This window comes from Vanacampus margaritifer, chromosome 1 (genome assembly GCF_051991255.1).
Source record: "Vanacampus margaritifer isolate UIUO_Vmar chromosome 1, RoL_Vmar_1.0, whole genome shotgun sequence".
NCBI classification, from domain to species: Eukaryota; Metazoa; Chordata; class Actinopteri; order Syngnathiformes; family Syngnathidae; genus Vanacampus; species Vanacampus margaritifer.
The window spans coordinates 10,476,846-10,498,070 of record NC_135432.1 but is presented as its reverse complement, the minus strand read 5'-3'; the positions used below and the strand labels follow the sequence as shown (position 1 = coordinate 10,498,070).

General features: G+C 43.8%; 3 protein-coding genes across 4 annotated transcripts; 2 read left to right on the top strand and 1 right to left on the bottom strand.

The window, feature by feature from the left end:
- The first annotated feature begins 807 nt into the window (after positions 1-807).
- rbsn (rabenosyn, RAB effector) lies at positions 808-9,472 on the top strand. Of its 2 annotated transcripts, XM_077571257.1 has the most exons (12): positions 808-910; positions 1,804-2,051; positions 2,580-2,714; positions 3,287-3,387; positions 3,467-3,512; positions 3,584-3,745; positions 4,421-4,671; positions 5,647-5,717; positions 5,814-5,900; positions 5,976-6,078; positions 6,239-6,343; positions 6,413-9,472. In XM_077571257.1, exons 2-12 carry the CDS (start codon positions 1,883-1,885, stop codon positions 7,409-7,411), a joined length of 2,229 nt encoding a protein of 742 aa, XP_077427383.1. In that variant the 5' UTR covers positions 808-910; positions 1,804-1,882; the 3' UTR covers positions 7,412-9,472. The 2 variants fall into 2 exon arrangements, with proteins under 2 accessions (XP_077427383.1, XP_077427391.1); XM_077571265.1 differs by lacking the exon at positions 808-910 and having other exon boundaries at positions 1,920-2,055.
- On the bottom strand, positions 9,418-11,427 carry mrps25 (mitochondrial ribosomal protein S25). Its single transcript, XM_077571275.1, has 4 exons — positions 10,941-11,427; positions 10,741-10,847; positions 10,316-10,403; positions 9,418-9,852 (listed from the first exon to the last, which is right to left on the bottom strand). The coding sequence occupies exons 1-4, from the start codon at positions 11,072-11,074 to the stop codon at positions 9,663-9,665; spliced, it is 519 nt and encodes a 172-aa protein (XP_077427401.1). The 5' UTR covers positions 11,075-11,427; the 3' UTR covers positions 9,418-9,662.
- Positions 11,271-20,967, top strand: LOC144055341 (uncharacterized). Its single transcript, XM_077571248.1, has 11 exons — positions 11,271-11,860; positions 13,230-13,487; positions 15,302-15,545; positions 16,217-16,280; positions 16,427-16,521; positions 16,763-16,983; positions 17,064-17,326; positions 17,423-17,551; positions 19,621-19,750; positions 19,848-19,895; positions 20,279-20,967. Exons 1-11 carry the CDS (start codon positions 11,353-11,355, stop codon positions 20,599-20,601), a joined length of 2,283 nt encoding a protein of 760 aa, XP_077427374.1. The 5' UTR covers positions 11,271-11,352; the 3' UTR covers positions 20,602-20,967.
- Positions 20,968-21,225: the final 258 nt, after the last annotated feature.

Genomic DNA, 21,225 nt, shown 5'->3' with positions numbered 1-21,225 from the left:
TCTAGTGGACGAGCATTTAATTGTTAGGCCTGTCGCTATACGCCACCCCCATAGATGAACAAAATGATATTACTTTTTTAAATAAACAGTCCAAATGTATAGCCTCTCCATCACTCTTCTTGGCCTAAGTTCACATGCACGGATATCAACACAACCATACCACCAAAAGCTGATTTAAGGGTCATTCCAGAATTGGAGGACATTTGGGCTTCAAAACTCTTGAAAAATAAACCTGGAAAACTGTTTGATGATGTCAGCGCATCGTCTGATTTACAGCTTTCTTCTTCTACCTTGTTGAAAAGGTTATGGTAACCTGATGGTAGCAGGGTTGTGTACATGTTGTGGAAACACATTCCATGAATAATAATTAGGCCTATAATTGGAATATTATGTTTATTAAAACAAATGTTGCCACAGTTGAATTATTTTGTATGTGGATTATTTTGAATTTTGATGGGCAGGACGTAAAATATCGTCCAATTCTTGAATAAGCCTCAAACATATTTTACGAGTTACTGTGCTGAAAAAAAAACCAAAAAAAACCCAGAAAAAAATCATTTTTCTAGATTGTCAAAAAATACTTGAAGTGGATAATTATGGATCATGGTGGAATATGTTATAACAACCACTGTCTCCACACAAGTATAATGTATCTAATTACCTTTTTTTAAGTCGTTTGCGCAGATAATGATCTACCATTTCATGGGGACGAAAGATAACGTATCTAAATATTGATTGGTCCACGTAGGCTTCTGTAGTTGTAGTTTTCCAGGCGTTGGTTGTATGTCCCTGCTGGGGTTCCGTACTGACTTCCTGACCTGTGTGTCACATGACCAAGCAGGCTGAGGGCTCGCCCGAGGCCAGCTGATGTTGTTGTCCAGCTGTCAAACACTTCTTATACGCTTAAAATGTAAGTATGAAACATTATTAGTGACTTAGACTGCTTTGCTTGCGAGGCGACGACGACGTTGTTTTCGCTTTTTTTTTACTGCGACAGTGGGAAGCTAAACTAGCAACAGCCGTGGTTAGCATCGCCGAGCTAACGTTGCTGCAGCCACTCGACCAACGTCGACAATCTTTGAACGAAATCTGAAGGCAGCCGGTAGCGTCTCTTAACATTGGTGAACCCTCTTATGCTTGCACTTGATTGACATAAATACCCGACGGCCTTAGTCCCATAGCGGGCTTGCTTTCAGTAGGCACATTTTCAACGTGCTTGCATGCTAAAATCAATTAATTAAAAGGCATGAAATACGCTCTACGGTGACACGTTTTTTTTTTTTAATTTTTAAATGAGGTCCAATCAGCCCCAGTGGTGTTACATCATGCCAAAGGATAGAAATCAAGCAAATCTTTGCACAGGAAATCTTGGACATGTATGACTACAGGCCATAAAAGATGATTGATTACCAGATCCAAATCATGCCTTTTTATATGCAAATGCAACGTGGCTGCCATTGACAAGTTGACAACCAATTTTGATGGATGCAAAATAATAGTTAAGTACTTACGTAAATCATTGATGTTTTTCTTCTGAGCGAAAATTGAAATCGAACGAAACGACGCGGAGGCTGATCGAGGGTTTTTCCCAATTTGGTCATATATGGGAATTCCCTTCTGCATCCCTAAAAAGAACGATTTTGCAAAGGCTATCCCTGCCACTTGGGGAATGACGTGATCTGCCGCTAGTTGGAACCTATGTGGCGGCCACTGAATCAACAAATGCTTCCACTCAAATGGACCAGTGTAAACAAAAAAGCAGTTTTACACACTGATTTTTGCGTTTTTTTGCTTGAACGGCAGGCTGAAGCAGGAGCAGACATGGCCCGCTTTCCTCTGGCCGGCAGCGTGACACGAGGGTGGGAGCAGGATCGCTTCCGTCATGGCTGCTAGCAGCTATCCGAGCCCCTTTGAGGAGGCGGCAGGCGAGGTGAAGGAGGGCTTCCTTTGCCCGCTCTGCTTCAAGGACCTACAGTCTTTCTACCAACTCCAAGAGCACTACGAAGATGAGCATTCTGGGGAGGAGCGCCACGTTAAGGGACAACTGAAAAGTAGGTCAGGAGCTTACCATAGTTGTTAGCACGCCCACAGTCGAGCGGTTCTGGGTTCAATTCTCGGCCCAGCCCCCTCTGTGGAGATAATTCACCAACTCATTATGTCATCATATATATAATAAATGCAGAAATGTGTTTTATTTACTTTTTCTCTCTGTACATTCCCACAAAAAAAAGACTCTAAATTGTCGTAGGTGGGAATTCATGAATGGTTGGTTGAACTTGTCAGTTTGTTCCCTGCTATTGGCTGGCGACCAAATCAGAGAAGAATCCAATAAAAACCTAATCAGAGTAGAATTACTGCTGAAAAGCTGAAAGAGACGATTTGGACCATTCAAGTTAAAGAAATTGTTCGAAACGATAAGTTGATTTCGAAAGTAGTTGTCAATTAGTTTGATAAGCGATTAGAGCGTATCACCTTCCAACTTGATCTCACCGAATGATGATGATGAGCGCCATTGGCAAATGAGCGCATGATTAGCGGTACAAGTGACAGGAGATTTACAAGAGTCGTCACATGTGTAGGTTTGGTCCAGAAAGCAAAGAAAGCCAAAGACAAGCTGCTGAAGAGGGATGGAGACGACAGAACGGACGCTGGCACTTATGAGTCCTTCTACTATGGTGGAGTGGACCCGTACATGTGGGAGCCTCAGGAGCTGGGTGAGCCTGCAAAAAAAGCGCCCGCTGAGTCGGCATGTGTCCATATTCCATTCTGACGGTATAAAAATATTGTATCACGGTTTTAAAATTACAGCCTTTTTAAAAAATATATATTTGGGTAAATAAAAACAGCAGTTTTTTTTTTCATTGAACATGGTCTTGTTTTATTTTATTTTTTTATCAAAATATCAAACATTTTCCACATTAAGAAACATGTCCCATGTTGTTTTAGATGATGCACATTAATCGTCATAGCAAAAATGCATTTGTGTATGCTCTCATCTTCACTAGTGTGTGAAAATGCTCACCCCTCCCCTCTCTGCTCAGCCAAGAAGGAGAGGGGGGAAAAAGCTGCTGGGCTCTCCAGTTATCTGCAAAGAGGAAGCTTGTTTAGTGATCTCTGCTTGCAACCAATCATATTGCAGCGGGACGTTGCCTGTTTAAGAGTCCCCTCAAAACAGAAAATGGCTGCTGACAATAATTGAAACCGTCAAACCGGTATTTGGCCCATGCCTAGTGCTGACTGCCGTTGACAGAAAGTGTCTGGAGACGTTCCTAAATGCGTCTTGCAGGAGCAACAAGAAGTCACTTGGACCAGTTCAAGAAACAACGCGCCGCCAGGATCGATCACTATGTCATCGAGGTCAACAAGCTCATCATCAGGCTGGAAAAGGTACGCTCGACTCATCACAAAACGCTTGCCGGCTGCCACCGTACCGTTATCGGAGCTGAAAAAGAAAATGTCCTTTCAGCTGACGTCCTTCGACAGGACCAACTCGGACGCGGCCAAAATCCGAGGTTTGTGCAAAACGGCGGGCTGGTCGTGTGTGGGAATGTTAACGTGTCACTTAAAAAATACTCCTTTCCAGCCATCGAGAAGTCGGTTGTGCCGTGGGTCAACGACTCGGATGTCCCCTTCTGTCCCGACTGCGGAAGCAAGTTCAACATTCGGAACCGACGGCACCACTGTCGGCTCTGCGGCTCCATCATGTGCAGGAAGTGCATGGACTTTGTCCCCTTGCCTCTCGCTCGTATGTATTGACACCAAGACAACGCTCATTTGTTGTAGAAATTCTGCACTGGGTCACGCTCGGGCCTTTCTAAGATTTGGACGCTTGTATGACGTTGAATGAAGGCGGATATATGTACACCATCCTCGTGTTTTTACTTGCAACTCTTTTGGGCTTGCCAAGGAGTGCAAACGCTCTTTGGGAAGTTGAATTTGTGAATTTTGGAAACAATATGCATCATTTTTTTGCATAAATACAATTCAAAAGCAGGAAATTCCCAACAGATGTTTTGTTAGCAAAACTTCATGGAGTTTCCAAAAAGTTGTTGAACAATCCAGTTTTTCATTGAAGAACAAAAACATTCATGTTTAAAAGTGAAATATTATCAAAGCTCTTGAAAATGAGGAAAAATGCCCATTGAAAATTGAGCCCATCCAAAGCAAATGAAAAAAAGAAAAAACATCTGCACCTCGGTGAAGCTAGTCAAGTTTGGCTTATTGGCCGCGGGCTTAAATTCAAATAAAATGTTTTTATTTGTCCCGGGGGGGCAATTGAAGGGTGGAAGTGCTTCACTTTCATCTCCACTTTCAATTTCATCACTATTCATCCTCATGGAAAGTTTCCAACTTGACCATTTTTGCCAACCTAAACTCATCAAATTGTGAATAATTTTTTCATTGGTTTATAAACTGTCAGAAAAGCTGACCAACGGGACTCGCGAGGCCCTGAGCGTCCCCGGCGGGGGCCGCAGTCAATGGCCGTCTCCCGGCGGCGGGATGGGCTCCAGGAGAGGCAGCGTGAGCAGCCTGAGCAGCGTCACGTCAATGCTGGACGACAAAGACGAGGACAAGATTCGCTGCTGCGCGCACTGTATGGACACGCTGCTCAAGAGGCAGCACAAGTTGGAACAGAAAGACTTTGTGCCTGATATCGTCAAGCTTTACCAGGTTAGTCCAAGCCTTGCTTCTCAGACTGCCGTTACTTTGAAGGCTGCAAAATCATTTGTACTCAATCACCGTGGAAAAAAAGTCAACACCTGCGCGCCAATAAAACAAACATACTTCTCCATGGTTTAGCTTTGGGACAATTTTAAAGGGAACCTTAAACATTTTTTGACAATACTATGTTATATGTGACCTCACTAGTCTAAACATGACATTCTGATTAATATTACATTTGTGGAAAATGAGTTATGAAGCAAAATCAAGCCGTTTTTATCCATCTCAGGGGGGCGGCCATTTTGCCACTTGCTGTCGACTTAAGATGACATCACAGTTGCTCAGCTCAGGCAACAACCAATCGCAGCTCAGCTGTTTTCTAAAGTTGAGCTGTGATTGGTTGTTACCTGAGATCTGAGCAACTGTGATGTCATGTTCACTCGACAGTAACAAGAGGCAAAATGGCCGCCTTCTGATACTGATAAAAACTGTTGGATTTTGATGCTTAACTCATATTCCAGTAACACAATATTAACCAGAATACGGTATTTAGACTAGTGGAGCTGCATAGAGCATTATTATCAAGATTTTTGGGGGGGGTTGACTAACCCTAACCCTAACCCTAACCCATAAGATTTATTGAGACTGATGCCAATTCTGATATTTGGTGCAAAATCATTCAATTAACTAATTAATCAGCCTATGAATTAAAAAAATACATATTGTAAAATCCTGTATATATTATGCCCCCTCTAAAAGTCACCCTAAAAAGCTGTTTTTTTTCTCTCTACCCGTGTATAATACGGTCACCTGATTTGCTGCCATCCTTTGTTATACTGCCCAACATTCTTTTTTTTTTCTCCCGCGTACCAAGTAGCTGCTGTGTCTAAAAGTGCCACCCATTTCTTTGAATTTTGGAAGTTGAGTAACTGATCTTGTGGGTTGATATTGTCTGGTGTCCTCCCTGTGGTGTCTTCCTGTCAGAGGCTGAGGATGTGCATGGAAAAAGTGGACGAGAAGGCCCCAGAATACATCAGGATGGCCGAGTCGCTCAAGTAAGTCCCGTTGAGGCACGTTTCCCCTTTGAGCAGTTTTCATTGGAATGTCACCTCCGCTACATAACCGTGATTTGGGACCGCCTTCGTTCTTAGCGCCGGAGAGACCACATACAATCTGGAGACAGCGATGGGACTTCGACTAGAAGTACAGAAATACTACGAATTAATTGACGCTTTGAGGTGAACGTCTGTCCTGTTTGAAAGTGGAAGTTTTGTCAAGTACAGTATCAATAAGAGTCCTGGGCTCTTTTTCAGCAAGAAGATTCTGACTTTGGGAGTGAAAGACGAGCCACAGCCGCATCCCAAGGTTCTGCAGCTGCAGAGGATGGTGCGCTACACGGCCACGCTGTTTGTCCAGGTGAGTTCGGCCATCTCCAGTTAAGACAGGGTGCACTTTTTCAAACGAGGATTGCAAAAGAATTGACGGCAAATGATTTCTTTGGGGCGCCGAGTTTTCAAATCATAACTCAAAAACATGACCCACAAATGCGGATTTTTTTTTCTTATCTTGGTCGTAGGAGAAGCTGCTCGGGCTCATGTCCTTACCAAGCAAGGAGACATATAAAGAGCTGAAAGAAAAGAGGAAGCAGGAACAAGAGAGGAGACTCCAACAAGAGAGACTGGTGAGATGCCAGGACCACGCATGGTTTTTGAAAAGGTCCTCGTTAAGTTTGCTTTTTCTTGCCTCACAGGCAGCCCAGGAGGTCCTGAAGCGAAGGCAGGAGTCGGAGAGGAGCCGCCCGCCCGCCGGAATCAACGGAGAGCCGGCGCAGGCTCCTCGAGAGCCCCGCGTGACCAAAGCCGGGGGCTGGCTGCCCTCCTCCGACCCGGGCCACGCAGACGTCACGGACCAGGACCAGGACCAGGACCCCCTCCTGCAGCAGATCCACAACATCCGCTCGTTCCTGCGGCAGGCGCGCCAGGCCCGCAGGGTCGACGAGGTGGCCATGCTGGAGGAGAACTTGCGTCAGCTGCAGGACGAGTACGACCGGCAGCAGACCAGCCTGGCCATCGCGCTCTCGCGGAAGCTGGCCGACGAGGAGGACTTGCAGCGGGGCGAGCTGTGCCGCCTGGAGGCCCGGGAGCGAGAGGAGAGCGAGCATACGGGTGGCCTGGAGGCCTCAGAGGCCGCTTTAGATCTCGATCTTCCTGCAGATGCCAAGCAGGATGTGGAGTCCCCTCCGAGGCTAAGAAGCTTAGGCGGCCATATTACGCCCCCGAGCGGAGATGGACCGAACGAGCCCAAACGCGAAGAGGCCGCCACTCCTATCGAGGAGGATCCGTCCAATCCCTTCTGTGAGGACATCAAGAGGGAGCGCAGGAAAGCAGTCAACGGAAAGAAAGAGTACAACCCTTTCGATGAGGATGACGACGACACGCAGGATGATTGCGTTCCTGGCAACCCCTTTGAGGAGGACGAAGAGGAGGGGGAGGGGGGTGACAACAACGCAGGCAGCAACAACCCCTTCGCCGACGCCCCCAACGCCGGCTCCTCCACCAACCCCTTCGACTGCGGCGACGACGACGTGGACTTGATCGAGGAAGAGCTGTTACTGCAGCAGATGGACAACATCAGGGCGTACATCTTCGACGCCAAGCTCAGCGGCCGAGCGGACGAAGTGGAGCTGCTGTGGGAGAACCTGCGAGAGTTGCAGCGCACCCTACAGGAGCAGAAGAACAGCAAGCGTTGAAGCGGCCCGTCCGCTGCTTCCAGCCTGGACATGAATGACAACTGTCTTTTTACAACAACTACGTGATTCGGTCAATAGGGATGTTTGATACCACTATGAGTATTCACTCTGAGTACTCACAAATTCCGACATAAGCATTGACACCTGTAGTACTTAAAATAAGGCCGGTATCGGTACTCTCGCCATCAGTCTTTGTTGTGAGGCAAAATTAGTACTGGGCAGGAAGAGGAGAATCAAATGGAAGTGTCCTTGTCGTGTACACAAATGTCACATGATCGTGGAAAAAGAATAGTATGAATAGAAGACACTTCGGAATCACAATCATCAGTTCTACAATTGCAGTCTCGTCTTACTGTTTAGGACATACAGTGGACGAGTACTACTAGTGCCAACTAGTATTTGTCCCTTCGACTTGATATCGACTAAAACGCTGTAATGATGATCAAGTAGGACGTCTCGATCTTCCACTTCTTTGCACAGTTGAAGAGCACAATTGAGAGGAGGAAAAGAAAGAGTTGGCAAACAGAGACGACGTGCGTCCGCCCCATCTTTGCCACCTCGTCCAAAAGGCAGGATGACGCGTTGATGCCAAAAGCAGATGGCTCGTTGATTTCTGACATTTTGAAGCGGGCGTCATCCAGCCGATATCGGAGCAAACCAAGTGTGCAAACTCCCGACTGGCAACTGAGCGCCAGCTGCCACTTCTGTCTACGAGCTACTTGAGCAAAACAAGTCATTTTTGTCAGAATCATTTAGCGTATCTGGCCCTTTAAGAGACCTTCTGATTCATTTATTTGATTGATTTTCTTCAGTTGAGGTGGATGTTGGCAGAGGACAGTTATAGAATCAATATTTACACTTGTCATTTTCATCATGAGTAGTCCAAGATTGTCATTACTAATTACTGTTACTAATTTTCCCAGGTAACAACTAATCTCAGCTCAACTTGTAAACCGTCGCTGTCTTGTGAAAAACACTTAAGTCCATTTGTGTATTTAAAAAAAAAAAAAATTATGTTTAGGGGGTCAAACTAAATGCAGACATCTCAAAAAGGTAAAAAAAAAGAAAAGAAAAAAAGAACATTGTTTTTCACATGACAGTGACATAATGCATCAGACTTATATAGCACTTTTCTAGAATCTACACACTCAAAGACTATTTTCAATGGAATGGATACATTAGTACTGCATTCACACTCTAGTGGCGGTAAACTACTTTAGTAGCCACAGTTGCCCAGGGGGGCAGGCTGGCGAAAGCGTGGCTGCCAGCGTGCGCCTACAACCACCACCAAACATTCGCACCTTCCATACACCAGTGTGAGTAGCGCTGGAAGCAAAGTGTCTTGCCCAAGAACACAATACATGACTTGTGGAGAGCAGGGATCGAACAGCCGACCTTCTGGTTTCTACACCCTGAGCTGAGCCACGGCCGCCACGAAAATGTTAGGTGAGCCGTGATTGGTTGTTACCTGAGCCCTCAAAACGTCATTTTCAGTCGACAAGAAGTGGCAAATTGCGTTTTTAAAGGGGTTAATTGTAACATGAAAAATAATGACGTTATCAAAATCATGATGGACAAAATACTAACTTTTTACTGCTGAAATTGCAAAATTAGTAAAGTGTCTTAACATATCCACTCCATCCTACTAACCTTGCAAAATGTCAAAAATGCTAAGTGAATCCGCTTGCAAAGTGAAGGTTCACCATGTGCTTGTAAAAGGTCACATGTTTTGATATTTTGTCCGCTTGCAGTTATTTTTTTAAAGCATGGGAGCTTGACCAATATGCATAACATGAAGTCATCATGAATATGAGGTGGAGTGAAAAATCTCCAGCCAGTGTGTTCTTGTGACGTTCCCCTTTTCACATCTGCCGCACTCACGCAAAACCATCAATGCCAGCAAGTATTAGCACTCGCTGTCAACAAACGTTTTCTAGCCCGCTAGAACTTTCAACTTCATGTACAGACACTTGTGAAGGATTTCACCCTTTGATACATCGCAGAACAACATTTCGGACTGTTTATTAACATGTGAGCACAAGTAAACACATTGAATGAGGATTTCATTTTTGTCCGTCTGTGTTGAATCGGGTGTGTCAAAAAAGTTCCAGGACCAGTGTCAAAAAGTAGTTTGGCTTTGAAATCCATCCTTGGTGGCACACCTCATACTAACATTCTGCATGAAGAAGAGGGTCTGACTCATCGCGTGCTCTGGCGTCTTTGTGGATTCTTCAACATCGACGGCAGACATTCACTCCTGCTGCGCTTTCATCTGGGCACGATACTTGCCCGTCATCTCTCGGGGCAGCGGCGTGGTGCCAGGACAGGGCACCTGACCGTCCACCTCACATATGCACTCGCGCAGACAGTACTTGGCAGGGCCAAAGTTGGCAGGGTTGGAGGCCTGCAGCCTGGCTTGCTCTTCTCCATCCAACATCGCCCTGGATGCAAACAAGTCAAATTTAGAACCTTTCATCACAGACGAGAGCACACGCGTGACAACAAATTCGGTTGCAGAATGCTAATGAAACATTCACAAATCAGTAGGACAGCGGCACAGTGATGAGCACATCCACCTCATAATTCTGAGGTTGGGGGTTTGAATTGGCTGTGTTGTGTGAACACAAGCAAAACAGAATGTTTCACTTAGTGCCTTGGAATAGTTGACTAAAACAGCATTGATAATGGAGAATATTAGCATTAAGGCTAGATAGCGGTTAGTGTGGTGGGAGTCAGCAGAATCAATTTTTTCCTATTGCTGCCCCCCCCCCCCCAAACACTGCACATCAAGTCACCATCTTTCCACATGGCTATTCAAGCACTCAGTAAGGACCAAAACAAGAGCACGGGCGGACCTCCAACATGGCAAGCCATCGATCCAGCTTTTGCTTCAGGGGTACTTACTGGGTTTTGCCCAAAATTGTCCTGACGTGTTGTGCGATGTCTTTGTGGTGCTTGCCTTCCACATCCACCAGCACCTGTTCGCCGTCATCTAGACCAAAGACACCAATCAGCTCGCCTCTCATAACAAAGAAAGCAATGTTTCCCAACCACTGTGCTGTCAAACATCATTTCGTTTCAATACTGTTTAATTTTTCTGTGGCAGTTATTGACCACAAACATAGACGTATATTTGCAAACAATCTGCACCTGGACCAAAAATGGCATGCTGTGCCACTAGCAAAATTTCCGTGCATCCACTTCTTGGGACATTTTAGTTTGTTTGGTGGTGTGCTGCGAGATGTTTGCTAGGGTCAAGTATTGGCTCAATAGGTTGGGAAACACTGAAATGCAGTTGTAGCATTCAGGCGTGGGACAAAACAACTAACCCAAGTAAAATCTCAAGAAGGGCGACGGCGTCATGTTTTTGAACAACATTATTTGGACCCACTGGTTTTTGTACTGAATCTGAGGAATATTGAAGAACACAAATTTCCTGCGGAGAAATGAAAAGCAACAAAAAAAGACAACATGATGCTGTAAGTAAGCGTGTGCTGTGGTTGTGTTCGCTAGTTGTGTTAGCGCTGACCTTGCTCCGTCGCTGAGCTCTCCCTGCGTGTTGTAATTAACTGTCATCACCTTCACTCGGGGTTTGAAGATAATGTCGCCCTTCTGAAGATACTGTAGCGTCCTCCTGATCGGGAATCTTCCTTTCATAGGCATTTCGACACCTTCATTAGCAGCAAATGACCATTTGAAGTGTGTTCAATCATCAGCGTTGTGTCGCACGATTGTAGTCGGCCCGTTTTGATGACGTCATGTGCTGTCTGGCCAACTGTTAAAGCAGCTTCAGGTGGCGGAGTTGTACCGACACTTGCCTAAGATGCAGGTTGGCGTGGGTTCGCTTGCCCGCCAGGAAAACCATGTTCGTATGTGTGCGTGTTTGTGTGAGGGAGTGAAAAAATAAAACTGTTTAAGCAGGGTAATCAGATGGCGTCCATATGTCATGTAACCAGAACTTCACCAATCACAGCGTGACTGTAATCAAGCGCTCTGTAAGCGAAAGTACCACATCGCCACCCAGAGGCCAAAATCTTACAAGTAGTCCGTGTTCACGATGTGCAGACAATGTAGTTTGTCTAAATGGGCTGGCCGTACGAAACCCTGTATGTGACAGCCGCCTCCCGCGTTCACCCAGGAACGGGCGTCACACTTCCTCAAACTTCCACGACGGCCTCGGAGAACAAGTTTGGGGGCGACTCGACTTGAGAAATAAAATGGCTGCAAGGGTAGCTAAAGTGACACGAACGCTGTCAAAATTGACAAGCAACGACTTTCAACAGTTGTGTAAGCAACTGGTGAGCCAAGCGTCGTTGAAGGAAGGCACGTGCACCACCGCTGAGGACCTGATGACTGTCTTGACTTCATCACTGGGCAGGGATGAAGCTTGCGAAGTTATCAATACGTCGCTGGAGAAGATTGGCTACCTGGAGGAGAAACAAAGTAGCGGTAATGATATTCTGACATTTGCGTTTTCTATGGAATCGCTCCTCAGGCAAGCGACAGCACAATGAAAAAAGAGGCGGGGTTGATAAAGTTAGCTTTCGCTTTCAAAAGTGTCGAACGTTTTGGGGAAAACCCCTCAGCCGGTCCTTTTATCTGTAATACACTTAATATTATACCAACATTTAACGAGCAGAAGACTACAGAATCTCATTTGCGTTTTCTATGGAATCGCTCCTCAGGCAAGCGACAGCACAATGAAAAAAGAGGCGGGGTTGATAAAGTTCGCTTTCGCTTTCAAAAGTGTCGAACGTTTTGGGGAAAACCCAAGTACTACTGAGGAAATAAGTAAATTAAAACAGTTATGACTAAATCTATGCAGAAGACCCTCTTCAGTGTCCACCTTTAAATGCCACAATTAAGTTGTTAGATCTTGTAAACCACCCATCCAGCATTGGGCAAAATTACAACTCACTAAAACTTTTGGATGGAACTGAACGTAAGAACAACAGCTTTTAATAATCAGAAGACAAAACTCAATTTCACGATTTAGCAAGTTTTTAATGATTTGATTTTTAAAATGACTGTAGGTTCGTAATTAGTAAAGCTTTAGCTCGACACTCCAAACTCATTTCCTAGTCGGTGTCCGCGGCGTCGTCGATGAAAAGAAACTCCATATGCTCATCTTGGTCTTCCGTTCACTTTAGTTAGACATTAAATCAATGGTACAAAAATGCAAAAATGACACACACAAAAATGAAATATCAAAGAGGAGTAATTAATTAGTCTAGGAGTCCAGGAGGAGGAGGTCAAAAAACTGTGTGGCTCTACTTTATATTGCCTGACCGCATTACTGCCATGTACCACACAGGTCCCCTCCGCATAAAGGCAATCAAATAGGTCCTGAATAAACAAATCTGGGATGCAATTGTATAGTACTGTACTATGAAATGTTACATCCTACATTTACACATTTTAAATGCAAACAATATAACTGTTGCCTTATAATTATTCATTACACACATGAACATAAACATTTCAACTTGTAAATAATATCATTTTATCAGAATTAACTTAAATCACCTTTATCCAAATATTACTTAAATTAAAATTGAATTTAGGCTCCTACAATGACGATTAATCAAATTAATTAGATTTATTGCCCAGCCCTAATATGGAGTATTACTTGTACTACCATTTCTACTACAACTACTAATCAAACACTAAGAATAACTCCTACTCTAATGGCTTGAGTACTGCAGACATGTTTTTTTGTTCATAACCATAAGTAAATTAAAGAGGCCCTTGCATGAGCATAACAACACATTGTCTGATATATCTGACATGACTTTTTATGTTTGCATTGTTTTTACAGATATGATTGGAGATTTGCTGCCTCAAGAGCGTCCAGCATTTAAGTCTGAGTTTATGGCGCAGGGAGTTTTATCTAGACTGATGGAAAATCTTGAATTCGATCATATCTTGAGTCCCGGGCAACAAAGTATGATCATTTCTTCAAACCCTGATATCAGAAGTATGGTGTTCCATCTGAATCATTTAGTCCGCCTGAAAGGTCCAGACGCAAGCAAGAGGATGTTGTTCTACTTGTGGCATATAGAGCCACGACTGTACGGTGAGTTTGAGCTTTCCTTAGCGGCCTTGTTTAGCCATCAAATGCCTTCTATTCATCAACTACGTTTTTACATATTACGATTTTTACAATTTGTCCTTTTCATGTGTGACATGTTTACTATGTACGTTTATGTGTTTATGTTATTTGCCTCCTTTCTTAGTTTCTCAATGCATATTTAGCACACCTAAATGTTTCAGATCATCAAGCCACTTTTGAGATGTCACAAAGACAACCCAAGTAAAAACAAAATATGATGATTTTATTTTTGGAAATCCAATTTATACAACCCCAACCAACCTTCTCCTAACCATATTAAATCATGTGGTAGCCACTGTTTTTCAAAAGCCGCGTTCAATTTCATTGGCCACACCCAGGCCCGATTGTCATGGAAATCTGTTGAGTTAATTGTACACGTTATGTCAAAGTCGGGTCCTCCAGCATGCTGTTAATGTTTCGTTCCTCAAAGACACCTGATTAATCATTTCTAGAGAGAGCTCATATGTTCATTCGGTAATCTTACCGATTCAACATGTCATTATCATTGCACTCTCATTTTTCTTCTTCTTCTTCTTTGTGTGTGTGTCCTTATGTGCATGCGTATGAGTTTGTGCTCATTAAGTCACCTGAAACCTATTAAAAATCCCCATACCCTTCACCTAAACCAAAGACTTCAGAATCCAGCTAGAGTCGTGAAGTTGTCAGGAGACCCGAGGAAGGATCAAAGAAAAGAAGCCAGACACCACCTACTACCCACGGGGTTGCAACCCAGAATCTTTCACCAACCCCGGAAACATCTAAATTCCAACGAATTAAGGAGACCTCAAGAGACCAAAGGAAGGAAGGATAGATGAAGAAGAGTGAGATCCACAGACATCAGCCTCCACTGATTCAGCGACTAGAGGAAGAAGCAGATTGTGTTTGAATTTCGGTAGATGCTGGTGTGCATGAAAACCTCCACCAAAGAAGGGAGCAGTCGACCAGGACAGGGCAAGCACAACCCCCCAGGCCGCGAGAGCGCCAGGGCACACACCCCGGGCCCCGAGAGGGCCACCGACCAGAGAGCAAACCCAGGAGTCCTGTGCGCCCCCCACCCCAACACGGCCCGCACCACAAGCCCAACGCAGCAAAACGGGGTCATAGCAGGCCCATCGGCCCACAGCCACCCGACCCAAACCCTGAGACAAGCCACCACCAACCCCAAATCCGGACCCCCGTACCCAGGAATCTGTGCCAGAGAGGGGCCGGATAGTGGAACAGCGAGGGCACCCGCGCCCACCACACCTCCAGCCGCGTGGTGGGGCGGAACATTGGGGACGGAAGGGAGCACCGGGAGACGGACGGCACCCCGGGACCCCAGGCCCGGCGGGGAAAGGTCAGCGTGCCTAGTGAAAACTAACCCTGTTACTGAGTTCGCCAGCTCGCCAACTGGTGTTTGAGGAGGGAAAACATCCAAAACACGCAGGACTACGGCACTGGAGGGCCGGAGTTTGACACCAATGAGTCAAACAATCAACAACACAAATAAAAAAGAAACTTACAGTATAATATGAAAAGGTGATTCAGTTTGGAAAAGGTTACAAAGCCATTTCCAAGGTTTGAGACAGGCGAGCTATGCTGAGTGCAGATCCACAACAGGAGAAAACAGGGAACAATTATGAACCAAGTGCCAACTAAAATAACTCCAACAATGTAATGACAATTCATCTAGGAGGTCACAACAAAGTACAAAAGGTACCAAGTAGCAAAAATCAAATAACAGTAACACAAACTAATCCTAACTGGGATGTGTAAACGTTTTCTCCTCCTTTTCACAGGACACTGCTTTGTTGATCACTATAGAAGCAGACTGAGCTACCTGGTTGAAAATGTCGACGACATAATAAATGATCTGAATGTGAGGGGCGTTGTCATAAGTGATGACATCAAAGCCATCGAAAGCCCTCGCCAGAAGATGTCCAACGTCATTGATCTTCTGAAATCTGTGGAGCAGAAACGGCTCTTGTACAGCATCCTTATGGAACGGGAGCCACAAACACTGAAGTTAATAATATTGGAAACGTAAGTATTTATGTCTGAAGGGCTTGAGTTTTTGATGTGACTTTGTTGTCCTCATTCTTTTATTTTGCTTTGGACTGAAAAGGTTTGTGTTTGACATGTCAAGATGAATATTAGAAATGTGAGCATCATTTCAATTTTTATTTCAAGCCATTTACATCTGGGTATAACGCACAATCACGATTTAGCAGTTCATTGCATACTTTTGTTTGAATCCACCCATTTTTCCATGGGAACACAACTTTATTCATAGAGCACTTAAAAGGGGAAGTCAGATTCTCATGCTGAGTCAAAATCAAAGAATAATAAGTTTTCAAGATGAGAGCTTGCCTAGCATTTAACGGCAGGTCATTCTAAAGACTGGGACCATCAACGGAAAAGGTTCGATCCCCCCTGAGCCTCCGCTTACCTAAGACAGTTGCTTAACTCATTCACTGCCAGCCTGGTAAAAATTGATCTTTGACGTCTCTAGCCGTCTTTGGCAGTGAATGTGTTAACATGAACAAAACAGGATTTAACAACAGCATCAATTTGCTGGTCTAATATAAAATCACTGCCAAGTTTAAGACCAAGTTCGAGAGTTGGCCTAAGATAAGTGGATGTTTTATACAGTATGAGTGTTTTGTTGTTGCTGTTTTTATCTATTTATATATATTGTTCTTAAACACTTAAAGGCAAAGGCAAAATAAGCCATCATGGATGGACGGTGGCAAAAGTCAACACTTTGAAATGGCCACAGTAAGTACTTCTTATAGAGAATGTCAATCGTCTTCCTTCATTTCGATTCTTGACGTGATTCCAAAATGAACAATGAAATACAATTTGAATTCAATATGTCTAATCTAGATGTAACTTTTAATTGCATGTTTCATTCTTTTAACCAGGCGAAGTTTTTGACCGAAACTGCGGCAGTTGCCCAGGATGGATGGACAAAACGTGAGCCGGATGTGATCCAGGATGGTAGTTACACCTGGTACAGGTGAAACACATTTTCAACATTCTTACGGTGCTCTGAAAGACATCAATAGAATTGATGGTGTTGCAGCCATTATTTCAAAAATACAATTCATGACATCATCTTTATGTACTGTACATGTAATCATTTGTTTTTCTTCCTGTCCCACATGGTTTGTAATGTTTGGTTTCTGAGTTTTTTTTCCCCCCTTCAATTTTAGTTTGAATTCCTGTGTTAATTTAATAATAACTTTGTGTCCCACCAGCTTCCTGCCTGGACCAGGTAAATTTGAGTGCAGTGTCTCGGGCCTGCGCTGGATTTGTAAGGATTCGTCTCTGAGCTTCAAGTACCGCTTTGGCCGCTGGTGGGAGCACAACAAGGGCACAATGGAGTCCCTGCACTACACTCCCGCAGGCCCCCTACTGGAACTCACAGTTACTGCTGGGCAGTTTGATGAGGTCTATCTGCCACACTGGGTTTGCACAAGTCAGTGAGGATGAGGACGCAATTCAAAGACATTGTGCCATCGTGTGCAAATGAACAATGGTGCATGTTGTCCTGTGCAGCTGCTGATCCCAGAATTTTGGAGACATTTGCGGTTCTGCATTCCGATGGTGATGGAGCCAGCGTGGAAAAAGTGTCTGAGGTCACCCCATCCCACGTCAAGCTAGCACACCCAGTATTCTCCGCAACGGGAGTCATGATCCGCATTTTGCGCCGGGCTGGCTTTCCACTGTCTCTGAATTGCAAAGTGTTGGTATACAAGACCGGGAAAACCTTCCTGACGCTGCATGTTTATCCCATCCTGAGTAACCCTTCTGTTGTAGCGGTCAGTATGGATTCGGATGGCTGCAGTCAAACTTCTGCTGCTGATGAAGCGTTTTTTTTTTTTTTTTTGTGACTGGCATGTGTTTCTCTGTCACAGCAACTAGAAAAGGCGGCCAAAGAGAAAGGCTATGAACGGATTGAGAAGTCTGATTTACAGGGGATCTTGCAAATGGATGACCAATTCATCGTCACATCTAATGCTGCCGATGCATCAATATGCCCAGAGGTAGGGCTCAGCTGCCTTTATCGTAACAGCAGGCCTGTTTGGAAAAAGCCTGACTGAGCTCATCACTTTCAACTGTACTGTACTGCCCTGCTTTTACTCACACAAAGTCACCGGCCCATGATTATTGAAGAGGGTCTTCTGCCCAGATTTAGTCATAACTGTTTTAATTTCCTTATTTCCTCAGTAGAGCTTTTATCTGCGGATGTGTCTTTGTGAGTGTTGTCGCGATTTCTGCTAGGTGCCGTCGTGGCCGGGGGGCCTCCTCTATTTCCACAACAATAGACCATTGTCTGTGGTTGAAGTCAATGTGTTAGAATGATGTCTTTAAAGTCTTATCTCATGTCCGGTGAACTCCGGGGTGGGCTGTTTGCTGGGGGGCTTTGTGGTACCGCCCTTCAAGATAGTATAAGAATGTTATAAGTCCACTGTAATCTTCGCACTTGTGAGAGGCCGCAGCCATTGTCTGGAACTCACTTGTGCCCGGAATATTCTGTAGAAATAAAAGCTTCGAAGTAACTGTTCATCAATCTCCAGCCTGCATTCGGATAACCAACATTCTCACTACCCGAAAAAAAACGAACACGCGGAGGAAAAAGATCGGCCGAGGAAAAGATCTGCCTCCTAACATTATCTATCCACATTATTCCTGCGCCCTATGAGCCTTTGCATGAATTATGTGCGCAACTTCTGATATGAAACGAAAGCGGACTTTTGTTACAAGCGACTACTTAGAACCATCGCCCTAGTATTTTACATTTTATGAGCGTATTATCTTCCTCTCCATAGGCCAGGGATACTCATTGCGGGCTCCCGAGCCACGTGTGGCTTGTTTAGCTTTGATTGGCGGCTCAAGTGGCAGGTTCTAGGCATGGGGCCAATAACAGTTTTGACGATTTTAATGAGCTTCTTTTAAGTTAATTGCCTGGGAAGAAGGCATGGTGGGTGGAAGTAAAGATACGCATTGCTGGCCTTCGCACTTTGCATTATCCTTAAAAAAAAAAAAAAAGCCAGCATGACTTCAGTCAGGTTTCCATCCAATTGTTTCAAATTTTTTAAGCGAATTTACTAAAAATGTACAAAACGGACGTGCGACTTATGCCCGTTTCCATCTGTTCTTCTTTTGCGAATATTGAGAGGGGACTCCGCTTCTGTAGGTGGCAGTATATACAATAATGATGTCTTCCACCAGTAATTTAAAAAAAGAACAGGAAACGATTGCGCCGTGCGATGAGTATTTTTTTTTTTTGTAATTCTTGATAAACCGTAGCATTTCTTTGCTGTTTTCCATCTAAAATAACATTAATATTTGCTTCTTTAATTAATTCCAAAAAGATTTATGTTTCGTCGTTCCCCCAAACATACCTTACTTTATCGTCCGACATTGCTTTGGGACTACAAACGTACGTGTGACGTAATATCCGGTCAAAACGTGCGACATGTATCCGGTCTTGTCGGCGTTTATTCGCAAAACCTGTTTCCATAGCCAAAATTAGCATTTTCCTTTTATTTGATACGCTTCAAAATCCACCCCCTCCTAAGCGTAATTTTTTTTTTTTTTTTGCGAATTTTGGGCCCTTTTTCAAATAGCGTTTCCATTCAGTTTTATTTTCTCATTTCTTGAAAATTCAAATAAAATTTTTGGGATGGATTGGAAATCCAACTATTGACCAGTTTTTTGGCAAAAGCCCCCCATTTATTGGCTCTGCCCACAATGCAGACCACCACCTACATTCTTGCTACATAATTTTTATTAACCTCTTAATTTCCAAAATCCAAACAACTTACGATTGACCTTGTTTTTTAAATTTTCTGCCCCAAATGACTGGAACGCACTACAACAAATAATGCAAGTATTTTTTTAGCCTGTTTCCAACCTTTTCATCGCCATGTGCTAGCTATGATGTCGTCATCATCTCATGTCAATACTGCATGTTACAATGTTGGACAGTAACTGCCAGGTTGTCATTTCAACCTGACATAGTCAACAATGGCGACATTTTCACTTGACTTTGTTGGTTGGTTGTTGTTGTTTTGGTTTTAAACTGGATTTTTTTCTATTTGTTTCACAGAATTTGAAGCTCGCAGATGAAGATTGGGACCCGAATTACTTTGAGGTGTACATCGAACAACCAGGGGATGAATTCACTCTCCAACTTGAAAATTCAGCTGGAACAGTGTGGAGCTGTAAGATTCGGAAAGGTGTGTGCTGAATCTGCTGATCTTTCCACAAATGCCATTAGCAACATTACAGATCTATTATTAAGGTGTTTGATAATCTGCTTTTTTTTCCTTCCAGGTGACGACTCAGGTGCTGGACCAATTTTGCCTGAACTGGAGACATATGGTGACAGTCGTTTTGTTTTCTTTAATTTTTGCATTGATCATTTTACTAAAAATATCGAAATAAAATATTGTTTAAGGTTAGGCACAAGTGTGACACAAGAAAAGAAAAATTTCTTTTTACTTCAGAGCTATCAGTTTTGTTACAAACAGTGATAAGAGTCACACCGAATGAGAAAAAATGCATAAAAAGGAGAAGAAAGTCCGAATTTGTTCTTTGATGGGTTTGCACAACAGTAGTGCTCCACACACAGATTTCCAAAATCTTCTTAAATAGGAATGACAGATCACGTCTTTGGACTGCAATGTTGAAGACGCTTTCATTGACGATTGTACTATTCAAACAAAAGCATAATGAAGGGAAGCTTTTATTTATTTATTTTCCAGATACCGAGCTTTGCATTGTGAGGTCCAACTTTGTGGAGGGGGTAACCGAGGAAGTTATTAATCAGTTGTTAGACGACCTTTTGGATGGAATCCTGAATGATGGTGAGAAAGATGATATCATGGAGAAGAACGAGACCAACGGAAACCGAGCACGCCAACTGATCGACACGATACGGAGCAAAGGACCGGAAGCTTGTAGGAGGATGATCTTTCACCTGGAGCGCAGGGACCGTCCGCTTCACAGACGTCTGGGGCTGCCCTCCGTCTCATGCCTGGAAGAAGCTACGGTGCCTGGTGGCCCTTCTAAGAGCTCTAAAAACTAGAGGTGATCTTTTCACATCAGGATTGCACTGTTGAGACGGCGGCACGGTGAGGAAGTGGTTAGCACATCCCCCTCACAGTGCTGCTGAGAAAGTTGACTGCATTTTCCTTCTTGGCTTGGCCCCTTTTGCGGCCACTTTTTTCCCATATGAGATATATATCTTGACTTTTAATTTTTCATCTGCCAGCTTATTAATACCAAACGCATATATTATATTACTGGTGTATTATAAAACAATCAAATGGAAAAGCAGCTAAGTCCAGGATAAGTGACAGAGGTGATCTTATAATCAGTTAAACACCAGCAAATGTCTGAGACATTGACATTTCCAGGGGGCCCCAACATCTAATAAAAATCGATTGATAAAGTTTTGTTTAATTTTTATTCCACATGCTTCAAACACCCCCAACTTCCTTCTCATGCAATGGATTATTCCATTTTATTGCACATACTGTATGTAGATTGAATTCTTCTTTTTTTGTCAGGCTCCAGGTACAAGTGGACAGTGTCACCGGTGATGCTTTTCATCACCAAGATGTATTAAAGTGGTGGAAATGGTACACTATATTAAATGTTGATTTTTTTTTGTCCCTATCAGTTAAAGTAATATTTGTTGAGAAGATTC

Bases quoted from the DNA above. Each gene is read 5' to 3' on its own strand.
- rbsn (XM_077571257.1), top strand. From the start codon at position 1,883: ATGGCTGCTAGCAGCTATCCGAGCCCCTTTGAGGAGGCGGCAGGCGAG. The intron at 3,746-4,420 runs GTATGTATTGAC...ATAAACTGTCAG, and splicing joins TGTCCCCTTGCCTCTCGCTC to AAAAGCTGACCAACGGGACT. The intron at 5,901-5,975 runs GTGAACGTCTGT...GCTCTTTTTCAG, and splicing joins GAATTAATTGACGCTTTGAG to CAAGAAGATTCTGACTTTGG.
- mrps25 (XM_077571275.1), bottom strand. From the start codon at position 11,074: ATGCCTATGAAAGGAAGATTCCCGATCAGGAGGACGCTACAGTATCTT. The intron at 10,848-10,940 runs GTCAGCGCTAAC...ATTTCTCCGCAG, and splicing joins GAGCTCAGCGACGGAGCAAG to GAAATTTGTGTTCTTCAATA. The intron at 10,404-10,740 runs GTTAGTTGTTTT...TCTTTGGTCTAG, and splicing joins CTTCTTGAGATTTTACTTGG to ATGACGGCGAACAGGTGCTG.
- LOC144055341 (XM_077571248.1), top strand. From the start codon at position 11,353: ATGTCATGTAACCAGAACTTCACCAATCACAGCGTGACTGTAATCAAG. The intron at 16,984-17,063 runs GTCAGTGAGGAT...TGTCCTGTGCAG, and splicing joins GCCACACTGGGTTTGCACAA to CTGCTGATCCCAGAATTTTG. The intron at 17,327-17,422 runs GTCAGTATGGAT...TCTCTGTCACAG, and splicing joins GTAACCCTTCTGTTGTAGCG to CAACTAGAAAAGGCGGCCAA.